Below are 24,784 nucleotides of genomic sequence, written 5' to 3'. Positions count from 1 at the left end.
TTCAGTGTATGATCGGGATATAAATTTTGAAACATCTCCTTTCTTGTTGCTTTAATACTCAGATTACTGCACCCCTCCCTCCCCCTGACTCATGTACATTGGAATGGATCATCTCAACACTAATAGAATAACTCCAAGCATGTAGGAGTTGCCTTGTGAGTTAAACCTTAGTTCATCTAAACATGTACATGCCAAGGATCATCTCAGTACTAACAGACTAACTCCAAGCACATAGGAGTTGCCATGTGAGTTAAATATTAATTATCTAAGCTGGTACCAGTCTTCAGTTATAGCCAGGGACTTGAATTGGAAAAGAAAATATAGATATCACATAACCACAAGAGGTTTATTTATAACTGTTTGCACGTGGCTTTTTTTCCTGGAAAATTAGCATGTGCATGTATTCCATAATTTGAGGTGTTCTGTTGTTTGTTCCACTTTTTGCATGCATGTAGTGCAAAGCAGAAGTTCTGGTGTTGGTGCAAAAAAATTTAGGAGCATTTCTACAACGTGTGCACTGCAGTGAGTCAGAGTAGGTAATTTTATGAATCTTTCCAGTCATCAGTTCAGGTGTGAATTCTGGTAGTATTTTTCCCCACATGAGAGTCTAGCCCTTTGGGAGCACTACTAAATTGAGGTTATGGATTATAAAAACATAGATAAAGTTGGCATGGTTTTTGAGAAATGTGCAGAAATCATATTATACCAAAACAAGTTAAGTTTTCCTTTTTAAATCTGTGCTTTTAGATCTCATCTTTAGGACCTTTCATTGTCTCTCTATATAAATATAAAAATATATGTTTGTTTAGTGAATAAACAGCTGTATCAGTTTTGTCACCAATGTAGTATTCTCTCCTGCTTACTGTTGCAAAGTATCTCCCAACTATTAGTAGGAACTTCTTATCTACTCTATTAAGTGCATAGCCATGTCTATTTTCTTTTGTAGTATTGATCTGGAAGTAATACAAATGGTATTTGGTGGCTGCTTTAGCTTTTACTTGTTGCTGTCAGCAGCATTATTTTCTTTCGGATTGCACTAAAGATAGTAGTTTTTTTGAGCAAGGTTTTTACTTTCCTTCTTGGTTATTTTCTGGCCTTTTGATAAAGGTTTTGATTGAAGATCTTGCAGAAAAGCCAAGCAGTTGTTTTTGCATTGCATCTGTCATTGGGGTACATAGGATAAGGCAAGGATTTTATTTACAGCTTGTATTTCTGTATTTATTGGGAAAAATAGAAATTTATCTCTAGCTTCTTTTTAGATTATTTCAAATTAGTTGCTAAGAATTTTAGTGGTATAAAATTATTCTGTGCTATCTCATTGAAATCAACAATTTACTACAGAGGAATATTATTTTAATTAATTTCATTCTGTTAGTTTTTACTGACAAAAAGACAGATGACTATCTGAATTTGCTGTATGAATATTCCCACTAGGCTTTGTATGAATGTTTCCAATTTATGTGAATGTTTGTGAAACTTTCCTGGAGATGCTAGTCACAGTGATGCCTTTATACTTTCATCCCCCAATGTCTGTAAGAGACAGTTTAGGTAGGAGTTGTGTTTTAAAGAGGAATAAAACTCCTTATTTTGTTTTTATTAGTCTCCTGGCATTGATCAGTGGAATTCACCCACCTCTGATATAATACGTGAAGTAATATTTGCATAGGTATTTACCTTTCCCTTTCAAAAATGGGCTGTGGATATGCCAAGGTTCTCAAAACTGAAGATGTGATCTTCAGTAGCACTCTTGAGGGTAGTGTCAGCCCTTGCACACACCATGCAGAGACTACTCTGCTCCTCTTCACTCCTCTCAACTGTCTGGCTAGGTCAGAGCTTCAAATGCTTATCTACAGTGCCAGAATAATTTGTAGGCAGTAAACTCTAGCTTTTGGGGGTTCCCGCTTATTTTTTAGCTTTTATTTATTGCATTCTCTTTTGCGGTGTAATTTTTATTGTTTGTTTGTTGGTCGTCCCCCCCGTCCCGTCCCGTCCCCCCCCAAGTCTATTTCATTCTGGACTTTCTACTCATGGTATGGTTTTGTTCAAGGTTCACCCTTTTCCTTTAAGAAGCTGGATTCTTACTGCTGTGCAGTCATCTTCAGCTAAGTCCGTGAGCTTTAAAGTTTGGACATTGAGTGGCTGCTACATTTCATTATTGGAACGGACATTTTCATCTCAGTACCACATCTTTGGCAAATGCATTTGCAGATGCTGTGAGCCAGATGCAAGAGAAGGGTTCAAGGACAAGCTCTTGATGTAATCTTCTGAGAAAATCCATTGTTTTGGGTTTAGATCCTAGACCTAACTGTTCAGTTTTCTCACTTCTGCCAGACTTTTCATCAAGGACAAATAAGACTGCTTCTGATTGTGATACCACTGTGCATTTCAGGGACAAGTTCTCAACCAAGCTGTTTCTGTTAATAACTTTAGCTATTTTCTACTAAGTATGATGGCTTTGCTTTCCTCATTCCATTAAAAACTGCTCTAAGATGTGTTAGCTTGCAGAGAGCCAAAGAGGCATGGCAGGAAATTTCCTTACTTCCAAAAATTTTAATTGACACTCTCATATACAAGCCAAAGAAGGGAAAACTTTGGGTTACTCTTGCTCAATGGATACAGGTGGATGGTTTTGGTAGCCCTGTTACTTGTTCTAAGGTTCTTAGTATTACATCTCAGTGCTTTATAGACCTTGGTGCCATAATATACTTGCCATACCTAGAGCCCCTTTCTTGGTTGCTCATACTTTTTCCAGTTCAGTAGTTACCCAGAGTTCAGAGAGTTGCTTTTCTGCTGGGACTTCAAAGCCTCAGTGGCATACTCTGAAGAATGCTGCAGGTTGGTTGTCTCGGACATCTGTAAATCAGAGACGTAGAGTATGTTTCATTCCCTAGTGGTGGTACTAAGGCAAGGACGCTAGAAGAACTTGTGTAGCTACCCAAATCCCTAGTCTGCTCCTCAAATAACATTTGTTTTCAACCCTCTTGAAAGCTTTGGCCTACGCAGTTGTCACAGTGTGAATGAAATCTTACGGCATAAGACTACAGCACCATAGGAGTGATCCCATCCAGCGAGTGAGCTCAAATGGCAACTGTTCGTCTGTTCTTGCATGAGTGAGAACTGCTGTAAGCGCAGGCTAACCCTTCTTAAAATTCTTTGGCTTCACATATAACCCAAAGTCAATCAGTTCTCAGCAATACTTGAATTGGGATCCCAATTGCTGTCTTTTGTCTGCTTGTTGTCTTTCACCTTCTGGCTGTTCATCTAGAGATGTGCCACTAAAAGATGTCCTTCTTTTTTTTTTTTTTTTTTTTTTTTCATGAAGGGTATTTAGTTGGGCACTGTTTTAACTCTCTTTTTAAGAATTCAATGGCTACCTGGGCATCCTTTTTGGATTTTTTCCTCTAGTTCTATGATTAATTTTTCTGAAGGTTTTCTTCAACCTCCTAAGTTTCAAAGGCATATTAAGACTTTGCAACCCTCAGTGGAGGAGACAGCAATTCCACTGCAGCAGACAATTTTTGTGCTCGGTGTTCATTGCACCTCAGACATCACCTTGTGTCTTTGCTTAGGAGATCCTTCCTCTTAGCTCTAACTTCTTCCTCCTGACACCTCTTTGGGATCAGGCCTGAAGCAGTTTCACCTTGAAAGGAAGTGTTCAGCATCATTCTGTTCGGTAACCCCTACATCTAGTCTGATTCCCTAGCAGCGCTTAGCCTTACCATCTCTGTCTCTTTTCAGTTACCTTTTTTTTTTTTTTTTTTTTTTAAAGAAAAGACTGAAATAACAAGAAGCTACTCTTCTAACCACAGAGAGGTGGAATTAATCCTTCCCATCTCAAGAAAAGAATTTACTGCAATTATTTTCTCATGCCAAAGAGATAGAGATCTTGGATCAGAGAAGTCTGGATGCCTGTATTTCCTGGTTCAAGATAATGTGCAAGACATGATGATACTGTCTCTTCAATAGAGATATTGGTCCACACCTCTTGGTTTTCAGGACACTTGCTTCTATATCCTCTGTCTGGCAGAACACACCTTGCAGTCTATAGTGATCTGGCCATTATCCCTGTGTGCCATTGGAGCTATTATGTTCTTGTGCATAAAGTATCCCTTTAGTGGTGTAAAAAGAATAGTTGTTTTCTCTTTATTAGTTAAAGGCTCCCTGCAAATTGCTTTAGGATATTAGTAAATATAAAAAGTCTCTACTAACCCTTATGCAAACTCCTGGAGAATAGCAGAACTATTCTGGACTTGGTTTCCACCTATGCTTACCTTCTCCAAGCTGTGATCTGTACAATGGATTTTTCCTAGCATTTCCCTACATCCTCTTCCCATACACTGATGAGCTCTTTAGGTATTTTGGGCCACATAGCAGCCTGCCCCTATACTAAATCCCATGCTAAATTCCACATCCACTCCTTTTCAGGCATGTCTCCAGATGATGTGGATTCCTGACTGGTGTTTCATCAACGTACTAGGTACAGTCTCCTGGACAGTCTTCTCATCTGTAAGTTAATAAAATAACCTGCATCAGTATCTGAAAAACACTTCTTGACTTGAACCAAAGTCCATGTGATAATCAAGGTAGTCTGAACTTCCTTGACTATGCAACTTGCCCTTCCATCAGAGAGGCATGTTGTTGCCTGGTTTTAATTATCTTAAATGTAATTATAATATATTTTAGTTATGTAAAACTGGGAGGATAGTAAAAGACAGAAGTACGGTTGGAGAGACAGAATTTTCTATGGAAAATGGGCAATGAAGAACACTTTTAGAATGGGAAAAAATAATATTAAACATAAATCTAGAATGGAATTGGCATATTGTCTCCTGTCATCTAAGGAGTGAATTGTGCTTAAATTCAATATTAGGGGCAAGGATTTAATAGACTTAAGATGGAGCTTGATTAGTTTCGTTCATGAATAGGATTATACGGTGTTGTCCTCTGCATTGCATAGGATTAGATTTGTGGTTTAAGGATGACGTATCCTACCCAAATTGCAATTTAGCCACTCAAAATATATACATCTCAGATAGTCAAATCTGTTTCTTTTCCAAGACTGCTTAACACTATATATAAAAATACATTAGGCTCCTCCCTGCCTAGCTGAGACATTTAACTTGAGTCACCCACACATGCTTAGAGGTGCCTAATTTGTCTAGATATCTGGACAGCCTCCTAAATTCTCTATCATTCCCACGAGAAGCTTGAAAAGGTGAGCTGGGTATTAGATCTATGACTGATTTCATCTCATGTGAGAGTGGTCATTACTGTGCCTGACTGATAGAGCATTCAGTTGGTTATGCCATATTAGAGCACTGAGAAATATGGGTGCAGCACTCCAGCTAGGTGATTTAAACCTATGTCTTCCACCTTGTAGGGGAGAAAAGGCTAGGCAATAGAGGAAAAATGCCTTTCAAGTAACCAGGACATTAAACTGGAAGGACACATATCTAATTTTCTAATCAGTAATTCTGGAGATTGTTTTATCTAATGACAATATATATTTTTTTTAAATGCATAATTATTTTCTGGGATTAAGATCTGGAAACTGAGTTCTGCCACTTGCAGCTAATATCCCAATTTCTGGATAAGATTTGGCTGTCTTATTTGCTTGCTCAGTTTCAAGTGCTTTCACACAAAGTGTTCAGTGGCTTAATGCTTTTGATTACTGCAATAAGGGAGGCATGAATTCATTCCTCTTAATCTGACTTCCGTCCTTTAATCAGTCTTTCCATTTCTCGAGTGAGTTCTCCAAACAGCAGGCTATTGTTCAGGAGGCAAGAACCATCTTCCTTTGGTGCCTATACTTCAAAGAGTTAATCTGATAGTTAAATAGTTCGGTAGTTAATCTGAAGTACATGGAGGCCTTTTAGATTTCCATACATCCTTGGTAGAAAAAAAAAAAAAGTAAATGGACTGGATTGCTCTTTATAGGCACCCATGATTTCTGTGCATTCTGTGGAAACGCAGACGTTTAGCTAGGTATGGTGATTTTCCAGTGCCGTCCTCAGAGACTGCTAAAGTGACTGTGTTGCTGTCTTCCCAGCCATGCCCATTTCCTCTCTTTTTCTACACTTGAAACCAACATTTTGATGACAGCACCAATATTTGATAATTAGAATTTTATACAGTTTTATTCCAATACTGTATCCTTCTCTGAATATCTACAGTTAACATATCTTAAATGCAGAAGGAATTACTGAAATAATAATGTGCCTTGGTTCTTACGTTATCTACCTCTGAGGCAAACAGGTATCTTTATTACTTGATAATTATATGTACTAGTTCAAAGTCTGACAATTCCAAGCTATCTTTTCAGAGCTCCCTGTAGAGACAGCTAAAGATAATCTCACTTCTCCATCCCTATTCAATCACTATATACCCTTTGCTAAATACTTGTAAGAGAGAAGGAGCCAACTTTATTAACTCCCTTACTAAGTCTGCTCTTCCTCTTGGCTGGCTGGGCTAATCTTTTTGCTGTATTGTAGAGAATAAACAGATTTACTTTCTTTTCTTTTCTTTTCTTTTTTCACATCTGTAGTCCCTCGACTCCCTCAAAGGAGCCAGCAGAGATCTGTGTTTACTCAGTGTTTCCCTTATCACAGAAGATACTATGATTGTCACATGTAATGGTCCTGAGGGCCATGGATGTTTTCCCTGCAGACTGAAAACACCTTATTTTCCCTGATAAATATGTATGTGCAGGTTTTTTGGTCATAGTGATTTAATAATGTTGATGCCATAAGCCTTGTAGGTGTACCTTTACTGTCTCCTTATTGAGAAGTCTGATGTAAGAGGAACGCACAACTGAAAACAGTCTTCTGACCCTGTGAAAATAAGTTCCCTCGCAAAGCTTCAACTATGAATGGTTTGTCTCTGCTTGAAACTGAGGTGGCATCTCCGGTTTAGTGACTGTAGTTTTCATTCCCATGGATTTTGTATTTCCAAGACCAAACCAGAAAGTACAAGAATGTGTGAATTTCAAAATGTTCTTATTTCGTGTTTGTGCCTCCAGTTATTTAAGCTAGTAACTTTAAATAATTGTTGTTTGAAGCGTAGCACAAAACCAAGTTATTTTAAAAATCAAGTTTCCAAACCTGGGGTCAAGAAAAGGAGGTGAATGCGGTCATTCTTTGTCTGTTTGTGATTCCTGTTTCATCCCAACAATTTCTAAACTGCTGTCTGATTTGAGCCAAATTTCATAGGGGAGAAGATACTTGAAAGATTGTTGAACTCCTGCACATATTATGAAAATGTATGTCTTTGCAAATGTTATGGGCAATGGAAAGGTGACAGTGTTAGTTTACATGTAAATGGATACCGGAAACCAGAGAGGAAAGGCATCTTACAGATACCCCAGTTATGGAAACAGCTTTAGTTAAAGCTCACAATCAACCATGACACAAAAGCCTTGAGAGGACTAGCTTTAATTAGTTCCAGTGTTCACAAAAAAATTAGTTTTCTCTGCAATATTTATTCCTTTCCTGGCAAGAATATTTCTCAAACTCAGACACAGACAGTGAAAGTAAATGCTGGCTAGAATTAATTTTAGTATTTAAATTTAGGGAAAAATACATATGTAAATGTGAGGTCTTTAAATGCTGCTTATGAATTACAAGGAAATCTAATTTTGTCTGGAAAATAAGTTTTTCCGTATGATGTATTTCAAGGTGTTTAAATTATGGCTTGCAGAAATTACAAAATATTAGAAATAATTTATTAAAACATAAGTTTAAAAACTTTCATGCAGGTAATTCGTACTTGCTATATAAATTTGCTAAATGAATACTGATTCTTTTATAGGCGAAAGGATGCAGCCTTATTTATCTTCTATCAGAGTGTTATAACAGAAGGGCAAATAGCGTCACATTTCTTGTTAATAAATATTGGCATGAGTAGTTTCTTCGATTTTCTGTAAAAGATTATTTATTCTTTGGAAGTCATATAAATTAGGCTAATAGAAAAAACTTCCTATTGCAACTTCTAAATGTGGTCCTGCAAAGAATCTCATTTAACTTCAGAATAGCTACTTAAAGGACCAAGAGTTTGAGAGTCTGGACCTCAGACTTCAACCTTCAAAGGACATCCAAACTAGAAACTTAACCAGGAAAAAAAACCAAAAACAACCTAACTTGCAAAATTGAATTTATGCAGGTGCACATTTTAGGTAGGTGATGGCAACAAATAATGGTATAACTGAAAGAATTCATAGAAACATAGAATGATTTGGGTTCAAAGGGACCTCTAAAGATCACCTAGTCCAACCCCCCTGCCACGGGCAGGGACATCTTCCACTAGATCAGGTTGCTCAAAGCCCTGTCCAAACTGACCTTGAACACTTCCAATGATGGGGCATCCAGCTTCTCTGGGCAACCTGCTCCAGTGTCTCACCACTCTCATAGTAAAGAATTTCTTCCTTACGTCCAAGCTAAATATACTCTCTTTCAGTTTAAAACCATTGTCCCTTGTCCTGTTGCTATACAGACCCCGATAAAAGTCTCTCTCCATCTGTCTTGTAAAGCTCCCTTTACATATTGAAAGGCCACAATAAGGTCTCCGTGGAGCCTTCTCTTCTGCAGGCTGAATAACCCCAACTCTCCCAGCCTTTCCTCACAGGAGAGGTGTTCCATGCCTCTGATCATTTTTGTGGCCCTCCTCTGGACCTGCTCCAACAGCTCCATGTCTTTCCTGTGCTGAGGGCTCCAGAGCTGGACGCAATACTCCAGGTGAGGTCTCGCCAGAGCAGGGTAGAGGGGCAGAATCACCTCCCTTGACCTGCTGGCCACGCTTCTTCTCATGCAGCCCAGGATACATATGGTTGGCCTTCTGGGCTGCGAGCGCACGTTGCTGACTAAATGCCATCCCAATATTTAGACTTGTTTAGGTGTGCTTATGTAACACAAATGCATCCAGAATGCTGTTTTCACTTTTGGATGCCACATTGCTAGAATAATGCTGATAAATTAGATGACACTTGAGTAAGAGTAATAAACATTACTGGAATTAGTGACACTTTACATTTTTTTCCTCCTAAATAAAGACAAAAATGTATAACTTGGTAGAATTGCTAGGAAAGAAAGGGTAAAATATCTATAAATACCTGAAGGTTACAAACAACAAGAAATAAGAACTAGTATGTGCAATCTGGAAGTATAGGGGAACAGAACTGAGAGGGAAAGAAGGAGAATTGACACATTTTCCTGTGTATGAGATGTAGTTGGTTGTAGAGGAGTTTACCCAAGAAATTACTCAAAACCCTCTACCTAAAATGATGAAACTTGAATGGGAAAAATACTGGAAAAATTATTGTCCCAAACAGCACTGCACTGGGTAGGAAGCAGGCACATCTGAGTCCTCCAGTCTTTACTTCGCAAATCTTGTATTCACTTCAGTGGGGAATTTTGACATTATACTGAGTGAAGGATGAAATGATCAGTTTCTAGCCTTCAACAATATAAATAATCAGTGTTTCTGGACTGTTGAATATTTAATAACATTCCTGTTTAAAAGTAAACAACTTCTCTGTGAATGTTAATACCTTTTTCCCTGCAGCATGTCTGTTCAAACATGTTAAGTACCATAAATGGCAGTAGACAGGGCAAAGTGTTGTTTATGCACATCCACATTTTTTGCAACAAATCCTCTTCTGAGGAATTTTATTGTTCACAAGGGGGAAAAATTCGTCTTCAAAGAAGCTCAGCTAGTAATAATAAGGTGATTATTACACATCTGTACATACCATTTGATAGTTCGTATATCTTAATTCTTCCTTTAAAACTGTGAAAAAGAAAATAAAAACCAACAATCTGTCATCTGTGTGTTTGGTATCATAGCATAAAATGCATTTAGGCATTTGGTATCATAGCATAAAGTGCAGTGAAAATTTCATTTTTTAAATACATGGCTTATCTCTGGCTCTTGCAGTGCTACCATCACTTCTTCAAATCTCTAGTAATGTTTTGAGGCACCAAAAGCTTCTAATAGTCGTTGTTGACACCTGTTATTTAGTTTAGTGAGTACTAGTTAGTATAGTTTGTATCACTGGTGGATTAATATATGGGAACTGCGTAAGTAGGTCTTGCACTGTATGAGGTTTCTTAGTCACAGCCTTCTGTACATTGGTCTCATTACTACTGTAGATTCCCAACATTATTTATTATTTCTTTAGCATCCAATTTCCTTTTTGGATTCAGCAGTAAGGTCAACACAATGAAAGGCCCAGACTGTCGTATTCCCCTTCCTTTCCTCACCCATGCACAGCCACTCATTTCTTTCGTTTTTGGCATGCCATAATTTAATATTTACCAGTTGTAGCTTGGTACCAAAGGAATAATTACTTCTTAATCTCTCTGCCTTCAGGGGGTTCTCCACTTGTGCCTGGGGAAAAAGGGCAGGCTTTGGTCACCGGGGGTGAGCGCTTCTGTGTTTCCTTTGTAAGGACAGCTCTGTTGTTAAGGCAGGGCACTGTGTGTTGAATTCTAATTCCCTTGTGCGAGGGCCAGCCTGTTTCGAAGCAGCCCAGCGTGGGAGGTGTTGGCTGCGATTAATAGTGCCACAGCCCGGGGGCTCCCTCCGTGTGGGGAGTTCTGGAAGTTGGCGATGCACCGCTGATGGGGAACGTAGCAGTTCAGTCTTGTAGCCAGGGTGGAACACCTTATCTTCCCAGTACCCACCGGGTTACTTTTCTTAGCAGCTGGGAAGTTCAGGTACTTTTTCTTTAAAAACGTATTATTTACTGCCATGAAATACTGTCCGTTCAAAAGCAGGTTGTTGTATCCGTGCAATAGAAGTATATTGGCATTCATTTTCCATGCATTTGGTAAATTTTATAAAATTGAGTTATAAAATTGACATGTGCATTTGATAGGTCTTATCCTGAACTGGTAAAGGACTATGTAACAAAAGTAACTGTTAATATATAGAATACACATTTTCAAGAAAAATTGTAGAAAATTTTCAAAGGTAGTATGTTATGATAGATACACTAAAACCACAGAAGCTGTACCCTTAGTTCTGGTACTAAGGTTTTGATTTTAAATTAACACTGGATTAGTTATCTGTCTCTGTCAAGATTATAATAAAGAGCTTTTGTTGCAATCCATCATAGGGCTTTTGTGTATACACCATATGTAGAAACTGTTAACAGGAAGACTAGATTAATGCTGAAAGAAAAAATGTCATCAGATAAAACATAGGTCTCAAAAAGCAATTTCAAATCACATAGTATGTTATGCATTAATACATTTTTAGCTTTTGGGGAACAGAGGAAAACTTGTAATCAAAAATTAATTTGAGCATTCTTGGCTGTACCTAAATTAGAACCCAGGATACTTCCAAAAGTGTTTTTAATCAAATGACCTGACAGGAGCTCACTAGGAGAAAACTAACAAGTACAGAGTAATCTGAATAATATTTAGTAATGTTGATAAGAAATTTTGCAGCTCTTTTCTCAAATCTTACAAGTAATTAAAAGATTTCTATTTAGAGGTAGCAGTAGGTGTGTGTGCATGTATATAATGCAAATACATTGTGCATATGTTTTATATCTTTTAAATTAATTTCTTCAGAAAGCTTAATAGAAATATAAGTGCAAGGAATCACTATTTTTTTTTCCTTGATTAATATGATAACGATGAAGTGCAGTGTGGTTCCACATGACTTAAATATTTCTCCATCAATATATGGACACATATGATGAATTTCATTAATCTTTTTTTTTGTAGCAAGGTATCATTAGAGCTTGTGCTTGTTTGGGGACAATGATTCTCATCTTTTCTGTGAACTGTTCACAAGACTGGTTTTGTAAGTCTTCACTGTAGTTTAATACTGTAGTTTGAATATTGGAAGGAAAAGAATTGGTGATTAGTATTTTGTGCCTTCAAGATTTGTATTTGGATTTGAAGAATGCAATTATATTCTGTTCAGTTTCTGATTGTTTACTGTTTTGTAAACTTAAAATATCACAGTTCATGAAGGGATTGGATCATGATATATGTAACAAAACTGTTAGTTTAAAGATACTGAGAAGTAGAATTGTAAGGGGAAAAAAACAAATACCAATTAATTCTAATCTAACGTCTGGAAATCTTTAGTGTTGGTTTTGTTTGGTTGGTTTTTTTAATAAGGGATTTTTTTGAATCAGAAATTTTATTCTTCATGTGTTCTGTGGTTTTTATTTTATATATATTTTGGAAGTAAGTTGTTATACCAAAAAAATTTCACTATCTTTTTTAATTTCCATTTTTGCTTAAAATACTTAATGTGAAGGAAGTTTGTATGTCTAAATGTTTCTTGCTGTAGACATGCTAAACAGTGTCACATCTAACTTCATTCATTGAATTTTGTCTGTGAGCCAGAAATGCAACTGGCTTAGTGCCTTATTGCCCCCAGCAGTCCTACGCTTCAGGGTAGGTAGCGTTGAACCTGTTTTGTTCGGGTGGTTTTTTGGGTTTTTTTTGGTTTTTTTTGTTGTTGTTTTTTTTTTTTTTTTTAATGCAAGAGCAATTTGATTTAAATGGTTTCTTTATCAAGACAAACAGAAATGTTTTTACAGTTATGATCAAGACACATCAAATAACTGCACTTATGGTGGCTGGATTTTTTTGCTTTTGCTGCAGATTTGTTAAATTTGATATAAACAACTTACATTTAAAAGACACTTACCATAGTAAGACAGAAGCTGTTGGTAGTGGGGAAAAAATGAAGGAAGCAACATGGTTAACAGAATCGATGCTTAACAAATTGACAAATCAGTAGGGACTTGTTTATATTCCAGAAAATCAGAGGTGAAAACAACGGAAAAAACTTCAGTTACATGAAATCAAGCTGAGCTTAGCCTTGTAGAAAGAAACTATCTAAAAAAAACTACAGTTTGTAAGCTGCTGTGCTCTGAATTGTTTGTGTTTGAATTCTACTTCATTAATAGGAATTCTGCTTAATGAAAGGGACAAGATTTGCAAAATCCGCATGCTGTTTATTTAACCCTATTGTATTTTGCACCTGTATTGGGAAAAAGAAACCAATATTGAGCTGCATATTCTCTCCTTGTATTTAGGATACCTTAGGTTTTTGCTCTGTACACATGATCAGAGTGAAATCTTTCATTAGGGCTTGAGGGGAGGAGAGGACTGTATAAATGATGGTGACAGCCTCTGTCATCTGCGTAGTGGGACAAGAGCGGCCAGTGACAGCGCAAACAAACAGAGGTGGGATGAATTTCAGACAAGTGTGTAAGGACCCTGAGGAAGCCCAGACCTATACAATGGGTTGTAGCTGGAGTCAAGCTCTAAGGATCTTCCAACGAAATTGGAAGTGGTATGGAAGCCCTGAGGGCGGGACTCGCTCAGTAGAAAGTGGTTGCTGCATGCTGTGATGCTGCATTTTGTTACATGTAGCTCCTTGACTTGACCCAGATTGCAGTGTCTCACTGAAGACATGCTGTTGCCTCCTCTAAAATTTGAGGTAGACCCTGTAGTTATGAATTGGTATGTCAGCTTTCTCCCCTGAAATACTGCTGCTGCTTCTATTAATGAAGTTGTACTTGATGCATTAGCAGTGTTACTGTGCTGTTACTAGGGGGTCATATTTTGCAGTGTTACCTATGCTGGGAATTCTGCTGTTGCTGCCACCACTGGAGTTATCTCAGTAACAGTAACTAAGATTTTTTTGAAAAAACTGATTTGTCATAGATAAAGCTCTTAAAAGTCAGCATACAAATAATTAATCACTCTATTTCTTCTCACTCGTAACTTTCCAAAATTGCCTTCATTTTTATTATACTGTTTCATGATAGTCACAACCAATATAGAGTTGAAAATATGAAATTGGTTTTTTCCGGTGTAAAAAATTACTGCCACTCTTCATTTGTTTATCTGAATAAAGGTGAAACTTAAGACATTTTGGCAAGGAAGTATATGTAGCTGTGGTTTGTATCTATAATCAAAGCCATAATTTTCAAATGTTTTTTCCATGTGCTTTGAAGGTGAGTGTGCCTCTGTGTGCGTGCAGGTGTGCATGCATGCATGGGGGAGAGACTGTAGTCTTATGATACACATCTGGGAGAAAATTGGCTGGATGGTAGTAGCTGAAAATTAATTTTTTAACAGTGTCTGTAAATATGCCTTAGAGATTTAGCAGAACTCAAGTCCTACCCATTTTTGCGACTGCGTTGTCTGTTTTCTGCTTATCTGACATGACAGATGTACTGAGATGGTTACAGATTGTTCTATAGGAAGAAAATAATAATTGTCACAGACAGTTAAAACAATACAGAAGTTGGTCGATGTTAAATACAGAATAAAAATTACAAATGCATTTTTAAATACATTTTATAATTTTATGAGTTAGAAATCTGTTCATTGTTATCTTGCAAATCAAATACTTTCCTATACCACATTATTGAGATAGATACTTCAGTGGCCTATTGACATATTAATCCATCCCTGCATAATCTTATCTTCAGTTCAGCAACAGAATATTAAGAGAATGTTTGAGAGACTGTTATTGGTATTACTTCAGGAACAGTATTTTTTATATTTGTGACTACAAATAAAATAAGAAATATTTTATTAATGACTCTGTGGTTTAATAAAAGAAATTATCAACTTCTTTTATATACCCTGTATAGTCATTGCTCCTTATGTTGACCAAATGTGTAACAACTTTTTTGAATAGGCAATCTAGTATAGGATGTATTAAGATGTAAACAATTCATTTTACACTCATTCTTAAACAGCAGTGATGCCAACATCACTTTCTAGTAATATATTTTGAATTTATTTTCTTTGACACGGCTTTTTAGTTACAATAAGGTCATCTTTTCCTAGTCATCCGCAGTTAGAAAAATTTTTGAGAGCAAGTTGCAGAAGACTGAGATTTGAGGGAAGTGTTCCAAGGAGATCTTTCATTCTGTGACATGGTTCATAACAGAAAGGATTGAAAAACTGTAATTTTAACAGATTTCTGTTGAATTGTCAATTTAAGATGTCAGTTGTCATCTTGTCAGTTCCAAGATGTATCTTCTAAGGGATGCTAATTGCCTTTAGAGTTTTAAAATCGTTATGTTGACTCAGCAGTAGGTGGTAGTGGCCTACTTTCTTGAAGGACACCATACTGCTGGTGTCTGTTTTTTCTCAAGCTTTTATCTGGACCTTGATCTTGCAGTGGGAGTTGCAGAGAAATAAGCTGCATGAAGTCTTTGCACACTTGCCTTTTCATAGTAGAGGTGTGTCACGGATGAGTGGAATGCACCTCACTCAAAGAAGCAGCAATATGTTTTGTTGCGGTAAAATAATAATTTGACAGAGTTCAATAAATTCAATGGAATTTAATTTGACAGTGGTTTACTAAGGTTCAATAAGTTTGATGGCAAGGTTCACTCTATTAATTACTGCATGGAAGAAACATACAAAGGAAAATTGAGTTACACTCGAGTTAGAATGATTCACAGAGAGACCGGGGATACAAAAGGGTATGGAGGACCCTCCCATTGACTCACGAGGTTCAGAGTGGACCCCCTGCTTTCTAAACTCCTGATGGAGCTTAGGTGCAGCTAGGTCCAATCTTAGTCTCAGACTTGGACAACGGTTTATGTCTAAGGGATTATATACCACAATTCATCAATTCAGCATGCAATCAATTTACCATACTACAAGGTTATGCGCAATATCGGTCACTTACCAAAGATCTGTTGTTGGTAAAAGGTCTCTCTGCCTCGAGGAGCAACATTAAGAGGTGTCCCAGCTCCAGGGGAGATCACCACGCAGCCACGTTGCCTAGCAGGGAGAGCTCAAAGAAGGCTCATTCAGGCTGTCATATTTACGGGATAAAGTGGTTGGTCAAATGACATGCGATGGAAAGGTAGGCATGAAGCTCCTTGTACCCACAACTTTGTTCCTTGATAAATGAGTCTTGGAAAAGCCACCTGTTACTTATGCGTTAATCGCATGATCAGTGTTCCAAACTTACATGCATTGATGTTTACTGTGTCACTCTGTGGGTTTTTGGAGAACAGGTCGAAACTAGAGGAGTTCTTGGCACAGCTACAGTTCAGGCCTTTGCCTTCTTTGGAGCCTGTACCAAACTACCGCTAGTTTGGTTAAGGGGTTGAATGCATCCATCACAAGGTGTGTACTATAAAATCTTCATCTGTGGATTTTCTGCAACTAGTATAACATGATGTCTCGTAGTATAATTAAAAGAAAAATTGACAGGAGAATGAGCTTGTTTTGTTAACTGATACAATTCTGATTTCACCAGATTCATTTAATACATTTGGATTTTTGTTAGCTACTTTCACTCTGTCCCAAAGTCTGTATAGTGTAGGTGCAGTTAGTACATGATTATATAAGCAAATGTAAAAACTATTGTATTTTCTATTTCTGTTTCTAAGGGTGGGTGGGGGAAGTGTTAAATTGATTGTTGCGTTTCAAACTGTGGACTGTTCTGCCAGCAGCTAGAACGTGATCAATTAAATGAGGCATATGAAAGGCATATTGTTGCATATTGTTAAAGGAAAATTACAAGAAGTATGGTGATATTAAGGCATAAAGATATGCTATAGAAGTGGTTGGAATTAAATTTAACCCCGTGAAAGCAAGGGCATTCAGTGCTGCATTATTGGTATATTATATAAAAATTACAAATTAATGTCTTTTATTAATGCTAAGAAAATAATGTCAAGTTTAGTAAGGACAAAATGTAACCTAATCAGAAGTAAACTTTCATTAAAAAAGACATGTGATTGTGAAATTTCATTAGTCTTCTGAAAGGAAAACTGAAGTATAGTTTAATTACCAGTTAAACTGCTGGGCAGGTTAGTTCATTAGTTTTCCCCACCTTAATGTTGTGCTATCATTCCTACTTATCTTACTGTACTTGCTAGAAAACCTGAGTCATTACTGACAACTGACATTTCAAATTTTTCACAAGCTTCCAGTAATGCAACATTTCTCCACACATCTTGCACTTCTGAGATACTTCTACAGGAGCATGTTGAAGGGAAAATGATAGCTGTTTCCTACACTGATGCTGCCCAGGGCCTTCTCTTGGCACCAACAGCAGGGTGAAACTGTCCTGGTCGGAGCCGTGGGAGCAGCCCTGCGCCGGCGGGGCTGCGGTGTGGGCACAGGGGTGAGTGCCCCGAGAGCAGGTTTCTCAGCTGCTGCCAGCAGCGTTTGAGAAGTATGAGACAGAGATAGGAAGAGTGTCACCTGTAAGGCCCCTAATAGCTGAAGAGGGCTGTGCAGCACACTAAACAACTTGCCTTTCGAAAAGAAGTGCAGTCAAATCTCATTAAGGGTGTTCTTCTAAAAAGATTGTAATTAACTTGCATTAGTGCCATTGTTCTGCAGTTCTTTAAGTAATAGGGATTAATTGAAAAAGCAACTGGAGCATTTTACCTAATTCCTAAAAAATCGTGTATCAAAGCATGAGATATTGATAAAATCATTAGATACTCAGTACATACACACATTCTTATTCTGTACTCATACTCACAGCATATGTGTGGGGGATGAGGTTGTGCCAGCCATTGTGCAGCTGAAATAGCAGAGGGGTTTGTAAAGAAGATTAGAGTTGGCTTCTCAAGTGGATTCAGAGTGCTTCAAAGGATGCATAGGAAGTGAGGGAGAAGAGTTTTCAATAGTGCCTCTCTGAAAGAGATGGGTGTCTCTTTGTAAAGAGGAGTTTCAGTTTAAGATCACTATAGAGTAAAGCACTTCCAGTTAACTCGAGTGTAAACTAGTGCCGCTTCTTAAGAATTGCCTCAAAGATTTGTATGGGACAGTAGGGAAGAGGAGATACTTGTGTTTGAGGATTGCCTTCCCTTCCCCTGCGTTTTAAGCTGGGGAGCAAGTGGGGCTGAGGGGAGGGAGAGCTCCGAGACCTGTGCGACAGGAGAACTGTAAGCCTCGGAGGAGGTGTCATGTAACCCTGCAGCCTAGGGATCCTCTGATGCACTGACAAGCTGCTGCTTTCTCCTGCCTGGTTGGAGTTATGAACAGTTTCCAGGGCTTACTTGGGGCCACACGGTAACAGGATTTTATGATCTAGGAATGAATTTTTCCTTTGCTGCCCGAGTTGCTTGGGTAATGTTTGGCTTGGGAGCGGGGGGGGTTGGGGGTGGGGGTGTATTTTTTTGCTTTTAACCTAAAGGATATATTAGATTGTAACAGTACCTGTTTTGTTTTTTCCTCTTTCACAGCTCTAAAGCTGCATAATAAATATAGTGATTTCAAAATTTTTCAGCTTTCTTGGTAAGAGCTGCATTAGGAGAGACATCTTTTATAGGAGTGAAAAAATTATTTGGGTACAGCAAAGTTCAGTTTGCTGTTGCACACCCATTTCATGAGCGAGGGCTCCCTGTGCTGGGATCACTAAATACCGACTGGGGAGGAATCATCAAGATCTTCTAGTGGTTGCAACAAACTGCAAAGAATATGTGGTCCATGGTGGACAAATTACCGGCAGGTATTTTTGTTGTATACAGCATCCTGTGGCAATGAGTTCCACAATTTATTAAACATTGTGTGAAATGCCTTTTCCTTTGTTTTAAGCGTGTTTGAGTGATATTTTCCTTCATTGCCTCTTTGTTCTTGTTTCTGTGAGAAACGGGAAAATATTCTCTCTTCAGGCTTTCCATAGTTTTCAAACATTATGCGTAATTTAGAAGGTCTCAGTTATATCTTCTGTTGTTTGTTTCCTCTCCAAGTTTATTCCTGTATTACAACTATACCTTTTACCATTCTTACTGTTCCCTCTGCTACCTTTTCTTGTTATACTATATCTTTGGGTAGGACAGCCACAACTGTGTTATTCAGATATTAGAAAATGGTATTTGTGGGATTGGGGGGAGAAAAAAAGATCAAAGAGTAGATTTTCTGCAAATTCTAGAGAGGTCAATGCAAGAAAATTTCTATTGTCTTAAATGGACTTTTATTCAGGTTCAGAGTTGTGCATTTTGAGGTCCAGGGAGTTCGGGCTTAGTCTCTGCTTGTGCAGCATCTTTTTATGCCTGTTGGAGGAAATGTTTGGGCCAATACTGCGTCTTTTCAGCTATTTTGTTAAGTGTTCTATCCTAGAGACAAATCAGACTGGTAAAGGGCAGTAGGCACTCAACACTGTTACTTAAAATCTAGCTAGCAGTTGGCTGGAATTACTTTTAAGATTTATTATTATTATTATTATTGTTATTGCTATTACACAGTTTACAAAAGAATCTGTCACTTGAGCATCTGAAGCTTTATGATCTATACATGCTATAAATTGTATATATCATCACTTACTAACATCTTGATTATATAAGATAAAACAAAACAAAAGGTGCACTAGTCATCAACTGCTTTTATGCTTGTTATTTACAGATGTTTTTTGACCTTTATAACCCAGATCTATATCAGATAGATAGAAATAAGGACTATTTCAGTTTCTTTTATATGTAGATTTTTACTTTTTCTGTGAAAACATTTCTTTACATACTTGTTTGGACCTCTTTTTAAAAGACTTACCTACTGTGCTGTTTATACAACAGTATCATTAAAGCAGTAATCAAGAAAGGGCTTAACTCTGGAATTAATATTTAATTGCTTCTGGAGAACATTGCTCATGTATCATTTGTTGTGTTTCTTTTACAGTGACAGAATGGTTCCTTTATTTTCTGTTGGGGAACTGTGATAACGAACCTGTAGTTAAGGGTTTCTTCAGGGTCTTCTCACTGGGGGGAGAGGGGTTGCACGCTCCTAAGACAGCAGAAGCTCTGCTGGTGGGGCCTGTTTGATCTCCCTTGCTTCATGCTATACCTGTGTCTTGTATCAGCAGATATAAAGTCTCACTTTAACTATAAACACTTTCTCATTGCTTCTGAGACAGTGTTCAGATTTGCACTTCCTATTTCATTTAGCTTGTATGTAGTAGCTAGCTTTTTAGTACTTAGGTATTTAGGGACTAGAAAGATTCAGGATATTCCTAGAAAATAAAAATAAAAATCTGTACTTATAATTTACCCCTGCCCCATCCACACTTCCATAATTTTTACTGTTAATATTGAGAAACTAAATTACACAATTTTAAGAACTGTATAATCTTTCCCTTAGGCCAGTGACTAGAAAAATTATTTTCATTGATTTTTATCTCTCAAAAGCATAAAATATTTTTAATTGTTCTCTCAAGAAAATAAGGGCAGTAGACATGGTGTTAAAATGCAATGAATGAAGTCTAATCAGATCCTGGAAACACAGAGATATTTCTCAGGTACACTTAAGGATCCTGCCTGGGTCCCTCTGCTACGAGCCCTGGCTTCATTGAAAGACTATACTCCCAGGAAAAGTGGCAAGGAGAAATCTAAGTACTGTGCGAGAGAATACTTCATTAGAGTAATCTTTGACTCTTTTAATTCCCTATGCCATTCTAGGTCACCAAAATTTCAGCTCTACCACCATGGCCTTATGCTATCCAAAATATCTCTCAGTTTCAACCACGTAAAGATAACAGTGGCTAAATATATACTGTAGGGAAGATGCATTCTGTGGCACAACACAAAGCCCTAGCTGCATCCTGGGAACATTTTGGGATAAAGCTACTAAGCAGAGGATAGATGAATCTGTAGCAGGCTGTCTGGTTGAGGGACTAGCACTGCAGGTTGCATTGTGGAAAACTCTGCCTTGCTCTCTGGAGAAAGTGCAATCTCTTCTGCAATGGGAAGGGAGACTAAGTTATACCAATAACAAGTGTATCAAATGGGAGTTTTGCATTGGTCGTTTAGAGTTTTACATGACAGATGATGGAAAAATTACAGAATTTTAGGGAATCCATTTTTCACGAAGAAAAGTTTTAGGAGACAGATCTTAATAAGCAGCACTAATAAGATGAGAGGCATAACTTGTCCCCTGGGAAACTCCTTCCAATCAGTGCCATGGGTGCAGAAAATTACAAGCCTGGGATTCACAGCCTGAGATGATTCTTACGCTGTCTACAGAACTAGTAAAAACTCTTGATTAATTTAACATATGTGGATTTGGAAAGGTGTGGAGGGGTAGGATTTCTGAGTCGTGGAGGACTTTGCACTACAAGTTTACTGAGGAGACTTTTGTATTTGGAAGATGTGTTCTTAGCTGAATTTATTGCCATTAGCGGTGTAGGTGGAAGGGAAACATCTTCTCTTTTCTTACGTTGATTTGGTATGATTTAGAAGTGATGTTTAGACTAGAAAGGTGACTCCTGCTAGTAACATGACATTACATAGTGAATGGATCATATCTACCTTTCAGGTAGAATAGGCAGCTAGTTTGACTTTGACCTCATAATAAAGGGAATTTGTTGTTGGACTTTGCCTGGCCTGAATAAGGAAGTAGTCCGTCAAGAAGGAAATAATTCTTTAATGTTTTTGTACTGCAAAGATTTTCCTGTCTTTTTTTGGGGGGGGGGGGAGGGGGGGGAGCATGAATTGTAAAAAATTATTTCTTGCTTCACTGGCATCTGAGTCAGGTAAAGGTTTAAAGAGAGAGAATGAAATAGTCTTTCATTGGGCAAAAAAGAAAATATTTATGTACTCACAGAGCAATTAATTCCATCAGTAATATGGAGGTATTTTTATCTTAGGATTAGTCAATTTAACTTTAGACATAATCTGAATTTAAAATATAATTAAACTTATAATGGTATTTTTTCTGCTTTCTTTACAGTTTTGCTGGTCCTCTGATACATTTCAGAATGCCACTGGTAAAAAGAAACATAGACCCCAGGCACCTGTGCCATACAGCTCTGCCCCGAGGTATCAAGAATGAATTGGAATGTGTCACCAATATCTCCTTGGCAAATATAATCAGACAACTGAGTAGCCTAAGTAAGTACTTTGTCCTAATAGCTGTATTTAGAATTAATATATTTTACAGTCATAGTTTTTGTGGTTGAAGTAGGAACACCTTTTCAAATTCTCTGAGCCTTGAATGTACTCCTTTTGTGGCTAGTGACTAGCATGGACTTCTGTGAAAGAAAGCTAGGAATTTTTCCAGCAGCATGTCTTAAACCTGTTCAGCCATATATTTCTGTTGCCAGTGGAACGTGACAGAAAGAGATATCTGGTAGCTAATGAAGTTGGTAATTGCTAACCTTAGAGCAATTCTTGAGTAGGGAATATGACATAATGAAGAATGTATCACTGGTTGCTTAATTCTCTCAGCTTAAACCCTTGGTCATGTTGTGGTCATTCAGGAAAAAAAAGTAGTTGCCTTTTAAAACAATAAACCCAGAAATGTAATTATTACATAGTATTTCAAACAGCTAAAGATTTTTCTTCCTCCTTCTCCCTTCTATCAACAATTTTTCTGTCCGTGCATTTGAGAGGAGTGAATACTTCTCAAGCTCTAGAACTCTGAAGGAGTTTTTCTGAAAAGGCTGGTTTCTGGGTTGTTTTTTCTTTAACTTACAGCAACTTTAAAAATTTGTCAGATGAACCAGCATGATAGCATTTTGAATTTCCAATACTACAGGTGCTTTTTAACCACTAGGACATTAGTAAGACTACCAACATGTTAAATATTAAAATGTGTGTGTGTATCTATGTAAAATGTGAAAAGTCTTTCAGCTCTGTCAGTATCTTAGAGTCATGGGTGATATAGCCTAATTTGTTAATTAGATTGATTTAGTTATTGATTTGATGGTGTACTGTATGGTGACTCTGTTTTGGCAGCCTTTCAAAGCTGTTAGGGTGCTATTAGGTTCAAGACTCTAATTGAGGACACTGAATTATGCAATCGAGACAGGAATGCTTACAGCACATAAATATGAACATTATTAGTATAGCTACTGCAACAGCAAGGAAAATAACTTAACTATTTAAATTCTTTTCAGTGAACCAAGAGCATATCAGATATGGATGCAGTATATGATCACCATCTGTGGTCTTGCTTCATTCTGCCAAAAGCCCTTCTCAGACTAGCCACTCGTGTACTAGCCTCCCCTTCCAAGTCACTCTTATTAATATTGTATTCATTTATTATACTTTGCTTGTTTTAAAAATTCTTATCTGATTATACTTCATCTAGGGGAATTTCCTTTTGTAGGTGGCGTACCAAATTTACATTTGATATTTTCATTGGGAGGTTTCATTTGACCTCAAAAAAAAAAATCACTTGGTTTTTCAGTTTTAAAGAACACCAACTTCTAACTCAACATCATGGTCTCAGTGCTTACCTATTGAGATTTGGCTGCCTTTGCTATGTTTTCTTGGTATACAGAGCTTATGCCTCACATTGTGTATACAACTGCTCAGGAAGAGGTTAGAATGAAGCAATACCAGAACAGAAAGAACTCAGTTAAGGGAGCAAACAAGTATTGAAGAATATCCATTGAATGCTCCCACATTTGTTATATGGTTTGCCTAATGTATAGCACAGTTAGAGAGACACTGTCAAGAGAATGTAACCATAATTATGTAAACTCCTTTTCTGTAAAAGGAATGTGGTTCTATGTGAAGCATGCATACATAGGGATGAGCCCTAAATTAGCTGTTTTCACTCGAGAGTGGTTTCTGTCATGAACTTGTGACTCACTAGTGGTCAAAAAGGCATGTAATGTTGGAAATGACAAGGAAGGTAAAAGAGGAGGGAAAATGCACAAGTTTACTCTGCAACAGCAAGCCCAGAATAGGTAATTCAGAATTTTTTCTATGAAGTGAAACACTGGTGAGCAGGTCCTGTTACTTCAGTCTTCTGTTCTTCCCTCCAAATGGCATCATGGCGTTTGTAGGTTTTCTACAGGCAGTGTTTATACCAACTGGAGTAAGTTTTTAGTTTATACTGTGTTTGTTTTCAACAAAAAAATGTTTTTCGTACAATTAAATAGAACATATATCTGTATATGATACGTATATCAGAACAATAATCCGTATTTCTCAGCAACCTTAAGGAATTGCTCTACAAAAATGGAGATCATGTTACAAAGGTATGAGTACCTGTGAAAGTATTTTGTTCCAGAATTCTTTTAGCTTTTCTGCCTGTTTGTGCTAGTAGCCATACAAATTCAAAAAGATTTGGGAGTTCTGCCATAGGAATTTTGTCTCTCACGTGCTTAAACCCAAATAACCAGTCTTCACTTGGTGTGTCACTGTTACCAGTGTACAGCGAGGCCTGCTGACATGCAGATAAATTTTAGTAGTTGCCTGTGAGTCACAGCCAGCAGGCATGGTTTCGCAGCAGTCCCCTGGCAACCAGCTTCTCTGCAGTTCTTCCCTTTTTGTTTTCTGTGGATAATGTGTATGCTTGAGAATCAGCCTCTAAGTTGTAGACAAAACAACTGAGAGTTTTCACTCTGAGAGTGGAAACTAAGTGTTCTGGTAGGTTTTCATTTCCTTTAAACTAAAGCTGCTTTTGCTTTTGACAGTAAAGTTATGCAAATTTAAATGAATGGTCTTTGACCTGATTAACACTTAGTCATTTCTGCCTCTAAGATTTTTCAGTTACTGGCCCTCAAATAGAGGATTAATCTCCTGCCATTATGACACTCAAGACCAAATATTCTTAACCTTTCTTCTCATATGATATGGACAAAGAGTGCTGTGATGAAATTAGAGCCTCCAGTACTTCAAATGATACCAAAACATTATTTAGAAAAACTAAGTGTGGAGTTTTGTCATGTATGTTGTTAGAGGTCCATTCTTGGAGATATTAATAACTCGACTGGATTAGTCAAGCAACTGGATCTAATTGGATCTGCTTTGAGCAGGGTGTTGGACTAGATGACTTCTGGAGGCCTTTTCAACCTGAACAGGACTGTGTTTCTATGATCT

At 37.6% G+C, this 24,784-nt stretch overlaps 1 protein-coding gene across 10 annotated transcripts in view; it reads left to right on the top strand.

Annotated features, from left to right (window-relative positions):
* The window catches only part of WASF1 (WASP family member 1), a 107,094-nt gene that overhangs the window by 52,864 nt on the left and 29,446 nt on the right, over nucleotides 1–24,784 (top strand). For 2 of the 10 annotated variants that reach the window (XM_075498535.1, XM_075498529.1), the window contains exons 2-3: nucleotides 4,426–4,506; nucleotides 21,681–21,841. In XM_075498535.1, coding sequence (XP_075354650.1) covers nucleotides 21,709–21,841 — 133 coding nt within the window. In that variant the 5' untranslated portion in view covers nucleotides 4,426–4,506; nucleotides 21,681–21,708. Of the gene's footprint in view, nucleotides 1–4,425; nucleotides 4,507–18,241; nucleotides 18,258–18,323; nucleotides 18,472–21,680; nucleotides 21,842–24,784 lie in introns of those variants that run through there. The other 8 variants (XM_075498532.1, XM_075498530.1, XM_075498539.1 and 5 more) reach the window with 6 other exon arrangements.

Source organism: Mycteria americana, chromosome 3 (genome assembly GCF_035582795.1).
Source record: "Mycteria americana isolate JAX WOST 10 ecotype Jacksonville Zoo and Gardens chromosome 3, USCA_MyAme_1.0, whole genome shotgun sequence".
In the NCBI taxonomy this organism is placed as follows: Eukaryota; Metazoa; Chordata; class Aves; order Ciconiiformes; family Ciconiidae; genus Mycteria; species Mycteria americana.
The sequence above is the reverse complement of the archived record's forward strand: the minus strand, read 5'-3'. Positions and strand labels throughout refer to the sequence as shown.